The sequence below is a fragment of the Lepidochelys olivacea genome (assembly GCF_965140295.1).
Source record: "Lepidochelys olivacea isolate rLepOli2 genome assembly, chromosome: 1".
Taxonomy (NCBI): Eukaryota; Metazoa; Chordata; order Testudines; family Cheloniidae; genus Lepidochelys; species Lepidochelys olivacea.
The window spans coordinates 259,225,430-259,242,387 of NC_140411.1; the positions used below are offsets into that span (position 1 = coordinate 259,225,430).

Sequence of the window (16,958 nt, forward strand, 5' to 3'; positions counted from 1 at the left end):
GAGCCAGCTGCTGGGGGTGGGGAGGGTGCGCGTGTGTGTGTTGGCTTGACTCCTTGCCCAACTCTGCTCCTCCGCTGCTGGCCCCTGCACCTACTTAATATCATCTAAAGCCTCTTCAAAGCTATAACGTGCTGTACACATGCCTACATGCGTCCCAAGTCTTAGCACAGCTACACAGGAACAGGCATCACCGTTGGCCCATGGGGCAGCCATGCCTCAATGGAGGAAGCCCTTTGTGAGTGAGAGTTATTGCTCTGCTTCTTGCTGTTTAACCCATTCAGCTCTACCTTCCTGCCTTGTTAAACGCTGCAGGCAGAAGGCGATGGAGGGCAGGGGGCCAGGTGGATTTGGACTCCCTAGGACCAGCTGGTGGAAGAACCAGTTTTCACTTTCCTGCAGACATTTCTCCTGAGTCCTGCTATGACAGCCCCTGTGCTGGTTGCAAGAACAAAACCAGGTAAGAATTGAACTTGGAGATCTGCTGTGGGGGCTCTGAATACAGAGAGGCGTGGAAATGGTCTAATGTTCCAGAATGTGCAGTTCTCCCTCCCTTTCCTGAGTTGTCTGAAATGCCGTTGTCCCATGCCCCATGAGACGCTCTGACAGGCATCTGTGTAGTAAAATCAGGGCTGTCAACTCTCCATCATTCAGTGGCGGTCACCTCCAACATGCCCTTACAGTTCTCGTTCAGTCAGATCTGCCTTTAAACCTACATTTGTCTCCAGGGGGAGGGGGGGATATTTTACAGCTGGCCTGGGAGTCTTGAGCCCTGCTGGTGTGAGCAGGAGGTTCTGCTTGCTCGGGGCTTTCCTACACTTGGCTGCAGAGTGGGAATGCTTAACAGCAGCTCTGCTCCACTAGCCTTGAGCTTGTGGATGGAGTGAAGGAGATCATTTCATATCCCTACCCCAGAAAAATCCCCAGTCTGGTTGTCCAAGGAGGTGAGGATCCCCTTCTGTCCAGCCTGAGAAGACGATAGATATCTTTCCCCACACAAGTGTGGCAAGGGGAAGATCTACCCCACTGATTCCTTAAAAACAGAAAACCCCATGCCCACTTTCTCCCTCCCCCCCCATACAGGTAAGAGTATTTTGGCTAGATTAAGTGTCTCCAAACTTTGCCTGTTTAGTTAAACTGATGCTGGATTTATTTTTTTTATTTTTGGTCACAATCAATTGGCACAATAACAAAAAGCGGGGAATGGGCAGTTCAAAGGACTGGTGATGGGGAAGGGGTAGAGGAGTGAAGGATGCAAATGAGAAATATGTAATTCCTCTCTCTTTTCCCCATCCCATACCACTTTGGATGCTACAGATCACTTATTGGTGTGGAAGAACTGATGGGTAGATCTGATAAGGAGATGGATGAAACCTACCGGTAACTGCTCCTCACACTTTCGCCCACCCCCCTGTTGACTAGCAGGTGACCACTTGAGCTTTTGTTCAGAAAACAGTCTCTGGAGCTGTGGAAAAGCAGCACCTCAGTGTCCAGGCCTGCCCTGGCACTTGGACCCAGTAATGAGCTGCCAAATCTTAACAACCAGTTCACTCCTCACCCCACGAGGGGGTCGTGGCCCACCCCCACCCCCGGGACTCTTGCCCCATCCAACCCGCCGCGTTCCTTGACTCTCCCTTCCTCCCTGGGACCCCTGCCCCATCCATCCCCTCCCCGTCCCCTGACTGCCCCCAGCACTGAGCAGGAGGGTCTCGTGGGCCACTGTAGTGGGTGCCTACCCCACCCCTAAGAGCCAGAGGGACCTGCCGGGGGGGCGAGGTGTGGTGTCCTGATGGTGCTTACCTGGGGCAGCTCCCAGGAAGCATCTGGCAGGTCCCTCTGGCTCCTAGGGGCGGGGTAGAGTAGCTAGGAGGGAAGCAGGGGGAGTGGCCACTCCCCCCACTGATCACATCAAAAGTGGCACCTTAGGCACCGACTCCGTGAGTGCTCCGGAGCTGGAGCACCCACAGGGAAAATTTGGTGGGTGCAAAGCACCCAAGGAGTCAGCACCTCAGGCGCCACTTGCCAGTTGTTAAATTTAGAAGGCCTTTTTGAACCGGTTGTCCTGTGAGGGAGAACCGGTTCTAAAAGGGCTTCTAAATTTAACAACCAATTCCAGCAAACTGGTGCAAACCGGCTCCAGCTCACCACTGCTTGGACCCCATGTAAGACTCCATATATCAATTGCAGGGGAGGGGTGTCACATGCTGGAACTGTGCTTCGGAATGGAACATAAGGCATTAACAATTGGAGGTAGAGGGGACATCAGTCCATGCTGAAAGAGTTGAGGCACTAGCCAGCTAAATAGGTATCCAGGCCCAGATATCTCTGTTCCTGACATCCATTGAAATCAGTGGGGCTCAAATTTCATGGTGGAGCAGGGCACAAACCTGATGCCACAATTCCTTTTAGCCAACTCTAGTGCTCGGCTTGCTAAAAGGGTAGGGTGGAGTAGCATGGACTGGATGAGATGAAAATCTAGTGCTCTCACTCGGTGGATGTATTGATTTGTTATAGAATGAGTAGGGGTGTATCTGTGCGAGGCTTCCTCCCCCCGCTGGGTGCAGGGCTGCCCTAATCCAGATACCTTTTGCAGCTTGGTTGTCTGTGTGTTTATCCCACTAATGTTAGTGTCATCTGCTAATTTAATTATAGGTGAATTCACCCTAAGGGTGTCAGGTAGGTGTGCAGGGAGCAGCAAGGGAAAGTTATGCACATGTTTACTTGAATTGGTCAAAGTCTGTGGCACCTTAATTGATTCTTGGACTATGGAAACTGACCGGTGTCTAAAGATTGTGATAAGCTTTTTGTGGGCCCCAGCTCAAATACAACAGGGTTAGCTAAAGACTTCCTTTTTTGCCTGTAAAGACATCCATGCAATAGAAGCCAGTGATGCAAGAGGAAGGCTGCTGAGCTGCATCCTCTTCCTCATTTGAGAGGCTTAAAGGTAGGTCCGGATTCTGCCTGTTCTCACACCTTTGCATACGGGACTAGAACTTGTTGATATATTAGCCCTGCACTGATCTCATAAACCAGCCTCTGGTCTTCGGAGCAGCCATCTGAAGTTCCTCTCCTGTTGTAGCTTGGCCTCCTGTGGCTGACTCCTTCTTCTCTAACAGCAGCAGCCCTCTGTTTTTGGCCAGCGCTCGCTGCAGGCTCCTCGAGAAGAATGAAAGCTCTTTAGTCACAGAAGCAGTGTCCAAAATCACCCTTGGCTCATCTTGCTCCAGCTGCAGCCAACCCTCCAGCTCCTTCCACTGCCCCCACCCAGCTCTCTTTTCCTGCCACTAGGTTTTATATAGCAGGAGTGGGACAGAGCAGGGGAGATCTGTTTCAGACAGAGCTAGGTCTAGCGGATGCCAGGGAACTTATCTTCCTGGCTGGAGGGGGCTGGCCCTATTAAGTGCAGTAAAAACAAACAGCTGGCTGATCCAAGGTCCATCCTATTGGGACTCTCAACTCCTCTTCCCCCCTCTTAGAGCTCCCACAGCAAAGTCAACAAACAAAACACCATATCGGCCCACGGCCATGCACTGACATCCTAAGCGGGACTGTGGTCATTCCTGAAGAATGTTGGCATGTTAAATAAGGAGATCCTAAGTGGGTTTTTAATGTAACTGATGATGTTCTCTGCTGCTATCTGCTGTGTTCAGAGAAACTCTGGGAGGCCTGGAGTGGTTGGGATAGCAGAGAATTTTCTCAAAGTCCGATAGATTCAGCCTTGAGGAGACCATTCTGATCATCTAGTCTGACACAGGCCTTAGAACTACCCAGTTCCTGCTGTGAGCCCGATAACTTGTGATGGAACTCCATGATATCTTCTAGAAATGCATCACCTCTGGGAACCAAGCTGAGGAAGAATCCACCAGATCTCTTAGTAAGGTGTTCTTGTAAAAGTTAAAATTCAGTCTGATTTAAGGAATCATGCACCTCTTCCCAAAAAAGGGGGAAAAAAAAAAAAAGTCCTAAAAATGATGTGTCCTAATTGCTCTATCCCACCACTACCCACTATTAAAGGTGCAGCTCTTGTTCCCTATTTAGGAGCAGGTTTGTGGGGTTTTTGTTTTTTTATATTAAGGGACAAGTGTGGGTGGCATGGGCCTAAACAACCTGAGCTCTCTGTACTCAAAACCCTGAACCACATTGAACTGTTTAGGGTGGGACATTGACAGATCATGTTAACGTAATTGATTCTCTAGGCCACCAGCTCTCAGCCTTTCCAGATGACTGTGTGCCTTTCAGGAGTCTGATTTGTCTTGCGTACCCACAGGTTTCACCTCACTTAAAAACTACTTGCTTGCAAAATCAGACATAAAAATACAAAAGCGTCACAACCACTTTTACAGACAAATTGCTTATGTTCTCATTTTTACCATATAATTATAAAATCAATTGGAATATGAATATTGTACTTATATTTCAGTATATAGTAGATAGAGCAGTATAAACAAGTCATTGTCCGTATGAAATTTTAGTTCATACTCATGGCGCTAGTGCTTGTTATGTAGCCTGTTGTAAAGCTAGGCACCTATCTAGATGAGTTGATGTACCCCCTGGAAGACCTCTGTGCATCCCCAGAGGTAAACAGACCCCTGGTTGAAAACCACTGCTCTAGGTCCACTTATTCCATCAAAATTAACACAGCACTAACCAACTATACAGTTATGCCAAATTGGCTGCATGATCCCAAATGTCATTGGCCAGTTGCATTCTTCCATTGAAAAGGCCTGGTTGGCATTGTCCAAACTCAATTTTTAAGTAAAACAATGTAGAAAAAAGCACTTAGGCGCGCCCCCCCCCCACACACACACACGTAAGTAAGAGGGAGATGCGTACTCGCTACTTCTGGGGAAATAATTCCTTCAATGAGTTAGAATCCTAGCAAAAGAAAAAAGCCCATCCCTCAAAGAAATGGACGTTAATAATGAGCCTGCCCTTTCCTCCCCTTAATCCACTCACAGACACTAACAAGTGACCTTTTGAATTTCTTTATCTCAAAAGGCATCAGCTACTAGCTGCTGCATCTTCTGCAGCCTTCTTGTAGCACGATTAGTATGCAGTTATTTAAGAATGCAAAGTCCCTTACCTGAAGTACTTAATCTGAGGCAGTATAGTCAAAATGGGTGTGGGGAAGGAGAGGAATGTAACTCATGTCACTTGGATTAATTAGAGAGCTGTCTACCAGAGGGTTTTGGCTGAAGAATGTCTGACTTCTCAACCACTGCTGATTAGCACCAGCAACACTTGAAATCCTCACATGTGGGGACGCACATTTAAATCACATAATTCTTCCTCATCTCCGAGATGATGCCATTGCACACGTAGGTCCTGTGCTACTATGATCTGACAGTTCACTGACACCAAGAGACCAAAGTCCAATGCAGCCCACACAGAAACAGTAGATGCAAATTTCCTTGATGCTAAAACACCTGATATGACCAGGCTCTTGCCATCAGGGAAGTTTCAGGTATTGAATTACTGAAGCACCAGATCCATCAGTGTTGAGTGGTGGCATGAGACACATACCTCCCTCTCTTCCTCCTTGTGCTCCAAGTAATGAGCACAATCCCACCAACTGAGCTGATCCCTGTAATTACATACTGCTGCATGGTAGAAATTGCAGCTGAGAAGTCAAAGAGTTCCTTTGGGCTGGCTGAGTTTGACCCTGCATCTAAGCCTACCGTATGGGATGATGAGATAAAGTTCCCAAGCATGGGCCTTCTGCTGGACATGCAGCCCATCTGGCTGCTGATGCCTGACTTGTTAGACTGGAAGGCTGCTTCCTCTGGATGGTCAGTACTGGGGGCAGTACCCTCACGATATCTCCAATAAGGGGCAATAGAACTGCCTTTACGTAGGCAATTGATGAAAGGCTAGTTGGGAATGTGCCCCTAATGAACATGCTCATCTATTACAGACCTAGGGTGACCAGATAGCAAGTGTGAAAAATCGGGACCGGGGTGGGGGGTAATAGGAGCCTATCTAAGAAAAAGACACAAAAATCAGGACTGTCCCTATAAAATAGGGACATCTGGTCACCTTGCTTCTCTTCTGATGCCACTGTTGGGAGCTAGTAGATCTGGTCTTCGTCATGGGTCAAAAGACACACCATGATGCAGAAGATGCTCAACACAGTAAGAGGGGTTGAGAGGGAGGGCAGAAGTACTCCATGGGGCCAAATCTCCATGGCAGATTCCTAATGCTGATTATCCTAAAACTTTAGTATCTGCATTTTTTCTTATTTATGTTGAATATCCCTGAAAGGGGCTGAGGAGGGAGCACCTGATGCCTTTCAGCTGCTGCTTGCTCCTTCCTGCTGGCTTTATACAGCCTGGTGTTGAGCGCATGAAGATTCAGGGGCTGAGTGCTTGCTAGCCCTGATGGATGCTGCTCTCCGCAAGCCACAGCTAGATGCACTTGACCTGCAGTAAGGTTCTGCCAAGCCCCATGGTCTCAACTCATTCAGTGGAGATGGCAAAGTTCCATTGTTAACTATGGTCTGGGGTCTGAATTTCAGACTGCACACTGTTCACCAGCTGTACCACAACTCCCCCTGCTGGCAATGGGAGGTTTACACAAAGACCAAAGGTTAGATATGGCTGTTAGGTAGTATCTAAACTTTATTTATTTGATGCCTTCTTGTCATTCAGCATCACTCAGTGGGAAAGTAGTGGCATTTTGAAGAGCACTGCTGTTTTAAGCCCTTTTGTCTTTGTGGCTCTCCCTGACTGTTTGTGCAGCTCCCAGGTGCTTCCCTGTACCAACCCCGCCAACGTTCCATCCATTATACTGATCAATATTGGCATAGGTAATGTCAACATTAAGTGTTTTCATTAGCCTTTGGCATTGACTGTCCATGGAGATTAGTAAGGGGCTGCTGGGCTGTTATTTCAGGCTGCCTGCAGACTGAAGAAAGCAAGTGTGTAAGTTACACTCGGCTCCCATTTTTAAATGTTTTCTTTGCAACCCTGAGAGCTAGAAACGTAGAAAAACTCAGATTGTACATCATCTGAATATGCCACGTGGACTGTTAATACATGAAGCCGGCTCTGCATTTAGCCAAGGCTTGAAAATAAGCATTCCTCCAAGATCAAAAGACTATGCATTCAAACAGAAAATAGAAATCTGTAAGAGCACCAACTACTACTGTCCCTTCCAGTAGGGTAGAGAACTCCCTGCTATTGTTAATTTTGTCTTGAATGAAATATTCATGATTCTAAGGCAAAGAAGATTTGAACAGAGAGTTCAGTACAACTGAGGGTGCAATGGTAGGAAGGGAGAAGTAGTATTATTAGATTTATTTAAAAAGAAGGGGGGGATCCTATTCAAGATGCTAGGTGTTGTCCCTGCCATGAACTACATAAACAAAATTAGATTGTGTATAAAATACCCAACTCTTCTCTCTCCCACCCATCTGATGAATCTCAAAGTCCCACCTCCATGGCAGCTCACACAAATAGTCGTGTCTTGCAATATATTCAGAAGTTCAATAAGTCTGGGCTATTTTAGATGGGAGAGGAAGCCTGTGTCAGCACAGAGGCTGCTCACAGAAACCACCACCACCAGCCACTGCTCTTTTAGATCAAGGAGGATCCCACACAAATGCCTTCACTGATTGCAGTTGTGGCAGTGTGGCAGAGTCTCTCTAGCAGCAATATCCCAGCCCATTTAGGGCTTTATAGATCAAAACCTGCAGTTTAAATTCCGTCTAAAAAACAACAGCTAGCAATGCTGATCATAAATCACCAGTGACACATGCTGCCAACAGGAAGCCCCGCTTTTATAGATGGCTGCTGCTTAATTTCTGTACCATCTTAAATTTCCAGCTAGATCTACTGCTATGTGATCATCCAACAAGACAACAGCTTGGGATCCAATACAACCCCCGCTTTGTGAACACAGGTAATGTGATGGGGGCATAGTCTCAGTCAAAGGGAGGTAGGATTACTTATTGCATTCTTGCATTTTTCATAAATAATGGGCATGCCAGCTTTGCATCACAGGTGCCTTATGTACTATAACTCTGTTCCATAAGCTACAACAAATGGCCATGCATTTGATCACAAAAGTATTGCCTGAAACCACACAAGGACAGTAGGTACTGTGTGTGTATATACAAAAAGAAAAGGAGGACTTGTGGCACCTTAGAGACTAACAAATTTATTTGAGCATAAGCTTTCGTGAGCTACAGCTCACTTCATCGGATGCATTCAGTGGAAAATACAGTGGGGAGATTTATATACATAGAGAACATGAAACAATGGGTGTTACCATATATACTGTAAGGAGAGTGATCAGGTAAGGTGAGCTATTACCAGCAGGAGAGCCGGGGCGGGGGGGGACGACCTTTTGCAGTGATAATCAAGGTGGGCCATTTCCAGCAGTTGACAAGAACATCTGAGAAACAGTGGGGGGTGGGAATAAACCAGGGGAAATAGTTTTACTTTGTGTAATGACCCATCCACTCCCAGTCTCTATTCAAGCCTAAATTAATTGTATCCAGTTTGCAAATTAATTGCAATTCAGCTGTCTCTCCCTGGAGTCTGGTTTTGAAGTCTTTTTGTGGAAGAATTGCCACTTTTAGGTCTGTAATCGAGTGACCAGAGAGATTGAAGTGTTCTCCGACTGGTTTATACAGATATATATTTCTGTATCCTAAACATGATACTATGGCGTGGTATTAATCAGAAATAACGCTTAGCTTCTATTTTTCATACAGTAGCCTTCAACAGCCTTGCAAGGTCACCCTAAGCAGCAGCGTAGCCACAGGATTGTTGCTTAGCAAGAGAACGCGTTGAGGAGGATACTACATTTCCCATAGTGCATTGCTGGGGCATCCTACGGTGGCCTGTAGTTAAACTCAGGGATCCTTTATCTATCCGCCTCTTTAAATGTTAATCAGCTGACTGAAATACTTCAAAGCAGCTATGGCTACCTTCCACCAGGATTGTTAATGGGTTAGCGTCGGTGATTTAAAATTTAAAAGATTAGAGAGAGCAATGTATTGTTCCCCGAGTGCATAACACAGAACGATATCAAAGTATATTTAAGTTTAGTTTTTTATTTAAGCCTTGAAAATCTATTTAAAATCCCCCCCCCCACTGAAATCATTCCTGTTGTATCTACAGCCAACACGACTAAATACATAAATATATATGGGGACAATACTGTATAAATTGATCTCCCCTCCCAGAAGTTTGCCCACCTCAATGTTTAGCAAATGCCCCTTTGTTGTTGTTGTTGTTGTTTTGCAATGCACTCGATATATCTTTTTGCATGGCTCTTGCATAAAAATGGGATTTTTCCATCCCTCTCCACCGTTTATTTCCCTGTTGCGCTTCAGGACTTTGCAAATAATTTAATGCATTACTTTTTCACCCCGTTCTACTTTGCTGTTTGCTGCTGCGGTTCTATCTAAATTTTCGTTCTAGCAAAGCATGTTAATAGACTCATTTGCATGAGCCACTCCAAGATGAATGCTGGGTTTTTTTGTTGTTTGTATTAATTTTTTTTTAAACCTGCTGGTTTCGTTATGCATCCACGTCTTTAAAAAAAATCCCCTCGTGTTTAATAAGCTGTCACATACACGTTAAACTGCTACTAAAGTACACGAGGCACTCGATGCAAATGTAGCTGTTGAATGAAGCAACAGCGTGCTGCGTCTAATCCCTGCGTGCCTATTGTAAAGGAATTGATCCACAATTTGGATCAAAATATGTTAGGAGGTCAGATCCTACCCCCTCCTCACCTAATAATCTCACTTTTGCCCAGAGCTCACTGAATAACTCCCCCCCAAAAAACTATCGAGCTGCACCTCTTAGATTGTCTCTTTCTCTGCTTCGTGTATTTATTTATTTTTAAATCGTGTGTTCACTTCTCCCCTTTCCCCGCAGTTAAAATAAACACCCATCTGAATCAAAAAGGAGAAAGCTATTAGACGGGGTGGACAAGCACACAGAGAGAGGGCTGGAGAGAAACTGATATGGAAATTTCAAGGACAAACGGTTGATTATTTAAATCCTGTATTTAAATAAAATAATTCTGCCCGTGCATGGTTTATAAACTGACAAACTATTTGTATGCTTGTTCCCTATGTCATACCCTGCAATTGAGCTGGGAAGAGGGGGTGGGTACCGATCTGTGGGTCCATGTATGTAGATATATTTGTTTGGTGGTGGTTTTCGTGTTGTTAGGATTCCAGGTTATTTTATGGCTATTAAAAAGTGTTTCAGAGGCATTTTAACTTTCTCCACCTGAAGTGACTCGGTACCATAAGATCTCAGATTTCAGCCCCGCACCTCAATGTTTGCATCCCCGATGTTGTTATATTCATATTTGTTATAAAAAATAAATGGAAAAGGGGGAAGAAAAACAACCTATCCTTCCAGCAAAATGGCGATGGCACGTACATTTAATCTCCTGATAGCAATTAAACACTTTCCCGGGATATGTATGTAAATTACGGTTACACTAGTGATAATCTGCCCCTCTCCCAGTCCCAGGCTCCCCCTCCCCTGGTCCCCTCAAAGAGGGTAGAAATCCGTTTTGAAACGCTAAAATCGATTCCTCACTAAAAAATGCAGGAGGAAATAAAACAGCTCAGGATTGCCCCTGTGCAAGCCCCCAAACCAGTTTGTGGGGGGCAAACGGGATGGGGAGGGGGCAGGTGCAGCCCCGGGGGTACCTGGCTGGGTGTGTGCGGAGGGCTGGAGTAAGGTATGAGGCGGGTGGGGTGTCTGTGTCCCCCAATTTCTTCTCCATGGCAGTTGAGCTTGTTATTGTTTAGGAATCTCTCAGCCCAGTGCGGTAGTTTTTTGGGAAGAGGGGTAATGGAGGGAACCCCCCTCCCTGCCCCCGGTGCCCCCCCTACAGCTCAGGCAGGGCTGGGCCGTGCCCCCTGCCCGTGTGCCCCCAGCCCCGGGCAGGGGGCAGCCAGGGGGACTCTGGGGGAGGGGGATGGCTGCAAACTTCCCATCTAATACCAAAGAAAGTTTTGCAGAGCAGGAGTTTGGGGAGGGGGCAGGAGTGGGGGTCCCGGGGCTGGGGGCGGGAGGTTCCCCCCTGGGGACCCTCCCCAGGCTTGGGGGAGCCACCCCTCCCCCCCTCCTCAGCCAGGTCGGGCTGCGCCTCGCCCGGCTCGGGGCTCCCTGTGTTAGTTGGGGTCTGTTCCCGGGGCCCCCGAGGGGGTCCCGGGGCCCGCAGCGGGCCGGGATCGGGGTCCCCCGGCGGCCCAGACCTGGCCCTTGCCCCCGGTCGCTCGGCCCGGGCCGGGGCCCCCCCGGCCGCCCGGCTAGGGGGGCGCAAAGGGGAAATGTGGCGGGGCCCCGGCGGCACCCGGCGCCGTTTGGGGCGGCCTGAGCGGGCGGGGGGCGGCGGCGGCGAGAGCGGGGCCCGGCGGCGGGGAGTCCAGGGACCCGGGCAGCCGGGGGCGGCGGCGGGGGGGCGCGGGGCCGCCCGGGGAGGGGGAAAAGGGCCGCTTGGGGCGGCGGAAGAAACACAGATGTCGGCGGCGCGGCGCCATTCGGGGCCCTGAGCAGGCAGCCAGCAGCCCTGTCCTCACCGCGGTCCGCGCCGCGGCGCTAAATACCCGGATGCGCCGGCTGCTGCCTGGAGAGCCAGACAAGGCGCGGGAGGCGGAGAGGGAGGCAGAGCCGAGCCTGCCGGGGGGGACCGAGACCCGCGGACGGGGGGGAGGGGCGGCCACTCACAGCCTGACAGGGGGACCCCAGGCCCTGACTGACAGACACCGAAACGCAGACCAGGCCCACAAGGGACCGAGCCACAGAGAGGCACCTGCCACCGCCAGGAGGGGACGCCGGTCGCGAGGGGGCCAACTCGTCTGCCCGTTGCCAGGAGAAGCCCGGCGCCCATCTCGCAGGCCGGCCTTCCGCGTGGCCACTGGGACGAAGCATCGCACGTGGCGAGAGTGCGTGGGAGCCAGCGGGCAGCGAGGCGGCTTGAGGACCCCGTGCACAGGGTTCTTCCAATTCCCTTGGCCCGAAGGGAAAGCAAAAGATGACGGAGAATTCTGCCTCGGCTCCTGCGGCCAAGCCCAAACGGGCCAAGGCGGCCAAGAAGTCAACAGACCACCCCAAGTACTCTGACATGATAGTGGCCGCCATCCAGGCTGAAAAGAGCCGGGCCGGCTCCTCTCGCCAGTCCATCCAGAAATACATTAAGAGCCACTACAAAGTGGGGGAGAACGCTGACTTCCAAATCAAGTTGGCCATCAGGAGGCTGGTCACCACTGGTGTCCTAAAGCAGACCAAAGGGGTCGGCGCGTCTGGTTCTTTCCGCCTGGCCAAGGCCGATGAACCCAAGAAGCCACCTCCAGCCAAGAAAGCCAAGAAGGAAGTCAAGAAGGCCACGACGCCCAGGAAAACAGCTAAACCCAAGAAAGCTGCCACTAAGTCCCCAGCCAAGAAGCCAAAAGCTGCCACCAAGAAAGCCAAAAAGAAGCCAGCGGCTGCTCCAAAGAAAGCCAAGAAGCCAAAGACTGTCAAGGCCAAGCCAGTGAAGGCACTGAAGCCCAAAAAGGCAAAGCCATCGAAACCCAAAGCAAAGTCCAGTGCGAAGAAATCAGCCAAGAAGAAGTGAAGTGCAAGTCTGGGATCTTTCTTGGACATTCTTCTTCACCTCTACTTCTGTAAATAGTTTTCTTCTTTATTCTCTTCTCTCTTTCTATTGCAACTTTATAAAAGACTGGACTGTTATTTCCCTGAAATAGTTAAAATAATTCAATTACTAAAAAAAACAACAACGCAGTGCTGAGACTTGTCTTACAAGTGTTATTGGTTTGTTTTTTCTTCTGTTGTAATCTTAGAGCTCTCTATTTTTTTTAATGTATGAAATACTTATTTGTGTTTTGGGAGCAGGGGGGAATCCATGTTGGATAAAAGGGAATTGAGTTCCCCAGTCTCCTACCAGCTCCAGGGTATCATACAGGTAAATTGGCTATGCATGGAACTTGCCCATGCCAGAGTGTGGGGACAAAGACCTCTAAATGAAGGGGGTCTGAGAAAAATAATTGTGCTGGAAGATCTTGATTACATGGGATTAATTGCTGTAGCATAAATTACATTTTCTTTAACCTCAGTCTGATGGTTCAGCATTTCCCATATATATATATATATATACACACACACACACACACTAATGACAGGGAGACCAGCTCATGATGCATGTGATGTGTCTTCCCCACCCCAGTGAGAGGAATGTGCTGGAGTTGGTAATCTGTCCACCTACTTTGCTCTTGTGGGAGGAGGTTGCCTTTTAACTGAGAGGCTTTAAAACGGGGATCAGTGGAAATTTCCTGGTGGGATTTGCAAAGTGGATTTTTCCTAAAAAGGCTGGATTTGCAGAAAATCATGGTTGATGGAATTGAAGTGGAAACGGGGGTGAGGTCTAATTCCCCCACCCCCTCAAAAGAAATGAGAGAAAAAAGAGGTTCTGCTTCCAACTGCATGAGAAGCATCATCCTAATCCCTCCAGAGTCTGTAATATCTTGTGGGTTAAGAGAAGGGGTTAAGAAAACCATCTCTTCACCACTGACTGTTATGCTGGGTTCTCTGAGTGCTTTCCAACTCTGCAGCGCCCACTTCCTGATCCATAGCTTTGGTATGTAGCCATACATCTACAATAGAAAGGGCACAAGACCAACAGTTTCTTTAGGCGTGGATTTTTTTGATGGGGGGGGGGGGAATGGGGAAAAAAGAAATGTAACCGATACTGAATCTGTCAAAAGTTGCTTTATGGAACTGGAGCTGTGTACTGTTATTGCTTAAGGTTTGGGGGGTGGGGATGGGGGTGGGGGGAGGGGTGGTTGGGAGGGCAGTGTGGAGGGGATATTTCCAATATTCCAGTAAAAACAAAAAAGTATATTTGGTGGGTTTGCTGTTTAAAACCAAGTGAAAATCTCATAGGATTGACGCTTGTTCATTTTATTTTGTAAATGTAATTTGTGTAGGAAATAATTTGCTGTCTTTGTAATTTTAGAGTTTAAAACAACAACAGCAAATAAACAAATAGAGGAAGGTTGAAATTTCCCTCATTCACTGTCTTTTGTATTCTTTAGTATTTAAAAATACACAAGATGGGGAGGGGTACATGGGAAGAAAGGGAACACGGGGAGAAGGGGTTATGCATGTGTGCACACACGGTTGGGTGGTAAGGTGTTATTCCTCTTCCAACTTGAAAAGACACTGATAGCTCTCTGGTTTGTAAGAAGGTGCTGAAGGGATAAGGAAAGTTTGCTGGTTCCTGAACTATGGAAAAACTCTAGACCTAGAGCATGGGGTATTGCACAGCGTGGAACAATTGAAAGAGATTGGGAGATTATCCAAAGAGATTATCCTCCAAGAAAAGGCAGTGGTGACAAGGGGAATTTCACCAGCATAATGCCACTTGGCTTCTAGGTTGACAGACTGGGGTATCCAAGCCAGAATACCCTGAGCACAGAAAGTGCCCAAATCACCTTCCATCTTTTCTGATTTGTCAATTGCACTCTGCCACTGAAATATTGTCAGTGTACTGAAAGAATCTTTTACTGCATCCCAGCTGGCTGTGGAAAAGCAGACTCTGAGGCCACTGCTCAGGCATTCTGTTTCTGGGGACCATTTGTACAATTTTGCCAATGCTTTTCTGTCCTGACCTGTGCTAGCCTTTGCTATGCCATATCCTGGCTAGAGTGGCAGATTTAACAGTAAGAAGGGTCAGCAAATGCTGACTGCCTCCCCACTCCTCCGAATCTGGGTCCCCCATCTCCCTCTCCCATCTGCCAGTGGCAGAGGAACAAAAAGATGGCCCGCGGTCCAGGTTTAGATTGTGGTACCCCACATGCCATCACATATCCCACATTCATTAAAATAAACTCCCTTCCCCCACCCCTGCAGTCATCTCTGCCTCTGCTCCCCTGTTCCCCTCCTCCCCAGCTCCAGGCTCTGCCATCTGCTCCCTCTGGCCCGGGCTGTGTACCAGTGCTGCTGCTGCCTCCTAGGGCGAGGACCACTGCTCCCACCAAAGACAGAACTGCTTTCGTAGGAGCCGGAGCCAGAGCCTTGAATCGCTGCTGCTGCTGCTGCTACCAGAGTTGCAGTCAGAGCCACAAGAAAGAGCAGCCTTGCTGGTTGCTGCTGCCCACATTTGAATTTGCCTGGTCAGCTGGAGGGGAGGAGGGGCCTCTGATCATTGGTGGTACCCGCTAATCAGAATTCATGGCAGAGCCACCATTTTGGAGGCCTCCCTCCGCAGGCAAACTCAAAAGTGAGCAGTGGGGACCAGCGCATTGCTCCTCCTACAGGTTCCAGCAGGCTGCAAACAATGGCAGCAGCCTGGGCCAGGTGTATGTTGTGTGGCTGAGCAGCGCTGAGCCTGCAGGGGTCCTGCAAGTGCATATGTAACCCATACAGTACACCTTCTGGGTGTGGTGTTCTGTCCCATCTAGTGGCACCGAGACCACTTACAGAGTTAAAATGAGTCTGCTCTACAGTCTTAGCTAAGAGCCAGCTGGCTTTTAGCTCATGCAGTAGCGGCTCATGCACTAAGCTCCAGAGGCCCCAGGTTTGATCTCGCCCGCTGATGACCGGGGTCTGTCATCGTTACACATGGACCCCTGAGCAGCTGCACCACCTGTTCCTCTGCCATCTGCCCCCTCCCACTCGATTCTAGGGTCCCACTCTCACAAGTAACTGAGTCAGTCACCATGGCAAGGGGGCAGGGTTCATCTTGCTGCTTCAGGGCAACTGAATGGGTTGCATGTGTCTACACTCTAACATCTCACCTGGCCATCAGCCCTAGGGTTCCACCCACCTACCTGTCCTGCTCTGCTTTTGCAAACTTCCCACAGCATTTGAGCATGCCCAGCAGTGGCTGGGAGTCGAAGGAATTTCTTACCTATCCAGCAGGGGTTGCAGCCACTGGGCATGCTCCAGTACTGGAGTATGCAGCAAGAGGAGGTTATGGAAACAAACCACATTTCTCAGCAGCAGCCTGGGAACTGTAGTTTGTTTCCATAACCTCCTCTTGCTGTGGGACACTGAGGGTATGTCTACACTACGGAATAAGGTCGAATTTATAGAAGTCGGTTTTTTAGAAATCGGTTTTATATATTCGAGTGTGTGTGTCCCCACAGAAAATGCTCTAAGTGCATTAAGTGCATTAACTCGGCGGAGCGCTTCCACAGTAGCGAGGCTAGAGTCGACTTCCGGAGCGTTGCACCGTGGGTAGCTATCCCACAGTTCCCGCAGTCTCCGCTGCCCATTGGAATTCTGGGTTGAGATCCCAATGCCTGATGGGGCTAAAACATTGTCGCGGGTGGTTCTGGGTACATATCGTCATGCCCCCGTTCCCTCCCTCCCTCCGTGAAAGCAAGGGCAGACAATCGTTTCGCGCCTTTTTTCCTGAGTTACCTGTGCAGATGCCATACCACGGCAAGCATGGAGCCCGCTCAGGTAACCGTCACCCTATGTCTCCTGGGTGCTGGCAGATGCGGTACGGCATTGCTACACAGTAGCAGCAACCCCTTGCCTTGTGGCAGCAGACGGTATAGTACGACTGGTAGCCGTCATCGTCATGTCCGAGGTGCTCCTGGCCACGTTGGCTGGGAGCGCCTGGGCAGACATGGGCGCAGGGACTAAATTTGGAGTGACTTGACCAGGTCATTCTCTTTAGTCCTGCAGTCAGTCCTATTGAACCGTCTTATGGTGAGCGGGCAGGCGATACGGACTGCTAGCAGTCGTACTGTACCATCTTCTGCCAGGCAGGCAAGAGATGTGGATGGCATGCAGTCCTTCTGCACCGTCTGCTGCCAGCCAAAGATGTAAAAGATAGATGGAGTGGGTCAAAACAAGAAATAGACCAGATTTGTTTTGTACTCATTTGCTTCCCCCCATCCCCTGTCTAGGGGACTCATTCTTCTAGGTCACACTGCAGTCACTCACAGAGAAGGTGCAGCGAGGTAAATCTAG

General features: G+C 48.9%; 1 protein-coding gene and 1 long non-coding RNA gene across 2 annotated transcripts; both read left to right on the plus strand.

Annotated features, from left to right (window-relative positions):
- Positions 1-1,812: 1,812 nt before the first annotated feature.
- LOC311524186 lies at positions 1,813-10,258 on the plus strand. The gene is made up of 3 exons (XR_014712500.1): positions 1,813-2,941; positions 7,821-7,896; positions 9,888-10,258. It is a non-coding gene; the product is annotated as an uncharacterized lncRNA (long non-coding RNA).
- A 1,352-nt stretch (positions 10,259-11,610) lies between these two features.
- H1-0 (H1.0 linker histone) lies at positions 11,611-13,166 on the plus strand. Its single transcript, XM_084617893.1, has one exon. It carries the CDS (start codon positions 12,010-12,012, stop codon positions 12,589-12,591), a length of 582 nt encoding a protein of 193 aa, XP_084474019.1. The 5' UTR covers positions 11,611-12,009; the 3' UTR covers positions 12,592-13,166.
- The last annotated feature ends 3,792 nt before the right edge of the window (positions 13,167-16,958 follow it).

Coding starts and splice junctions, on each gene's coding strand:
- H1-0 (XM_084617893.1), top strand. CDS start 12,010: ATGACGGAGAATTCTGCCTCGGCTCCTGCGGCCAAGCCCAAACGGGCC.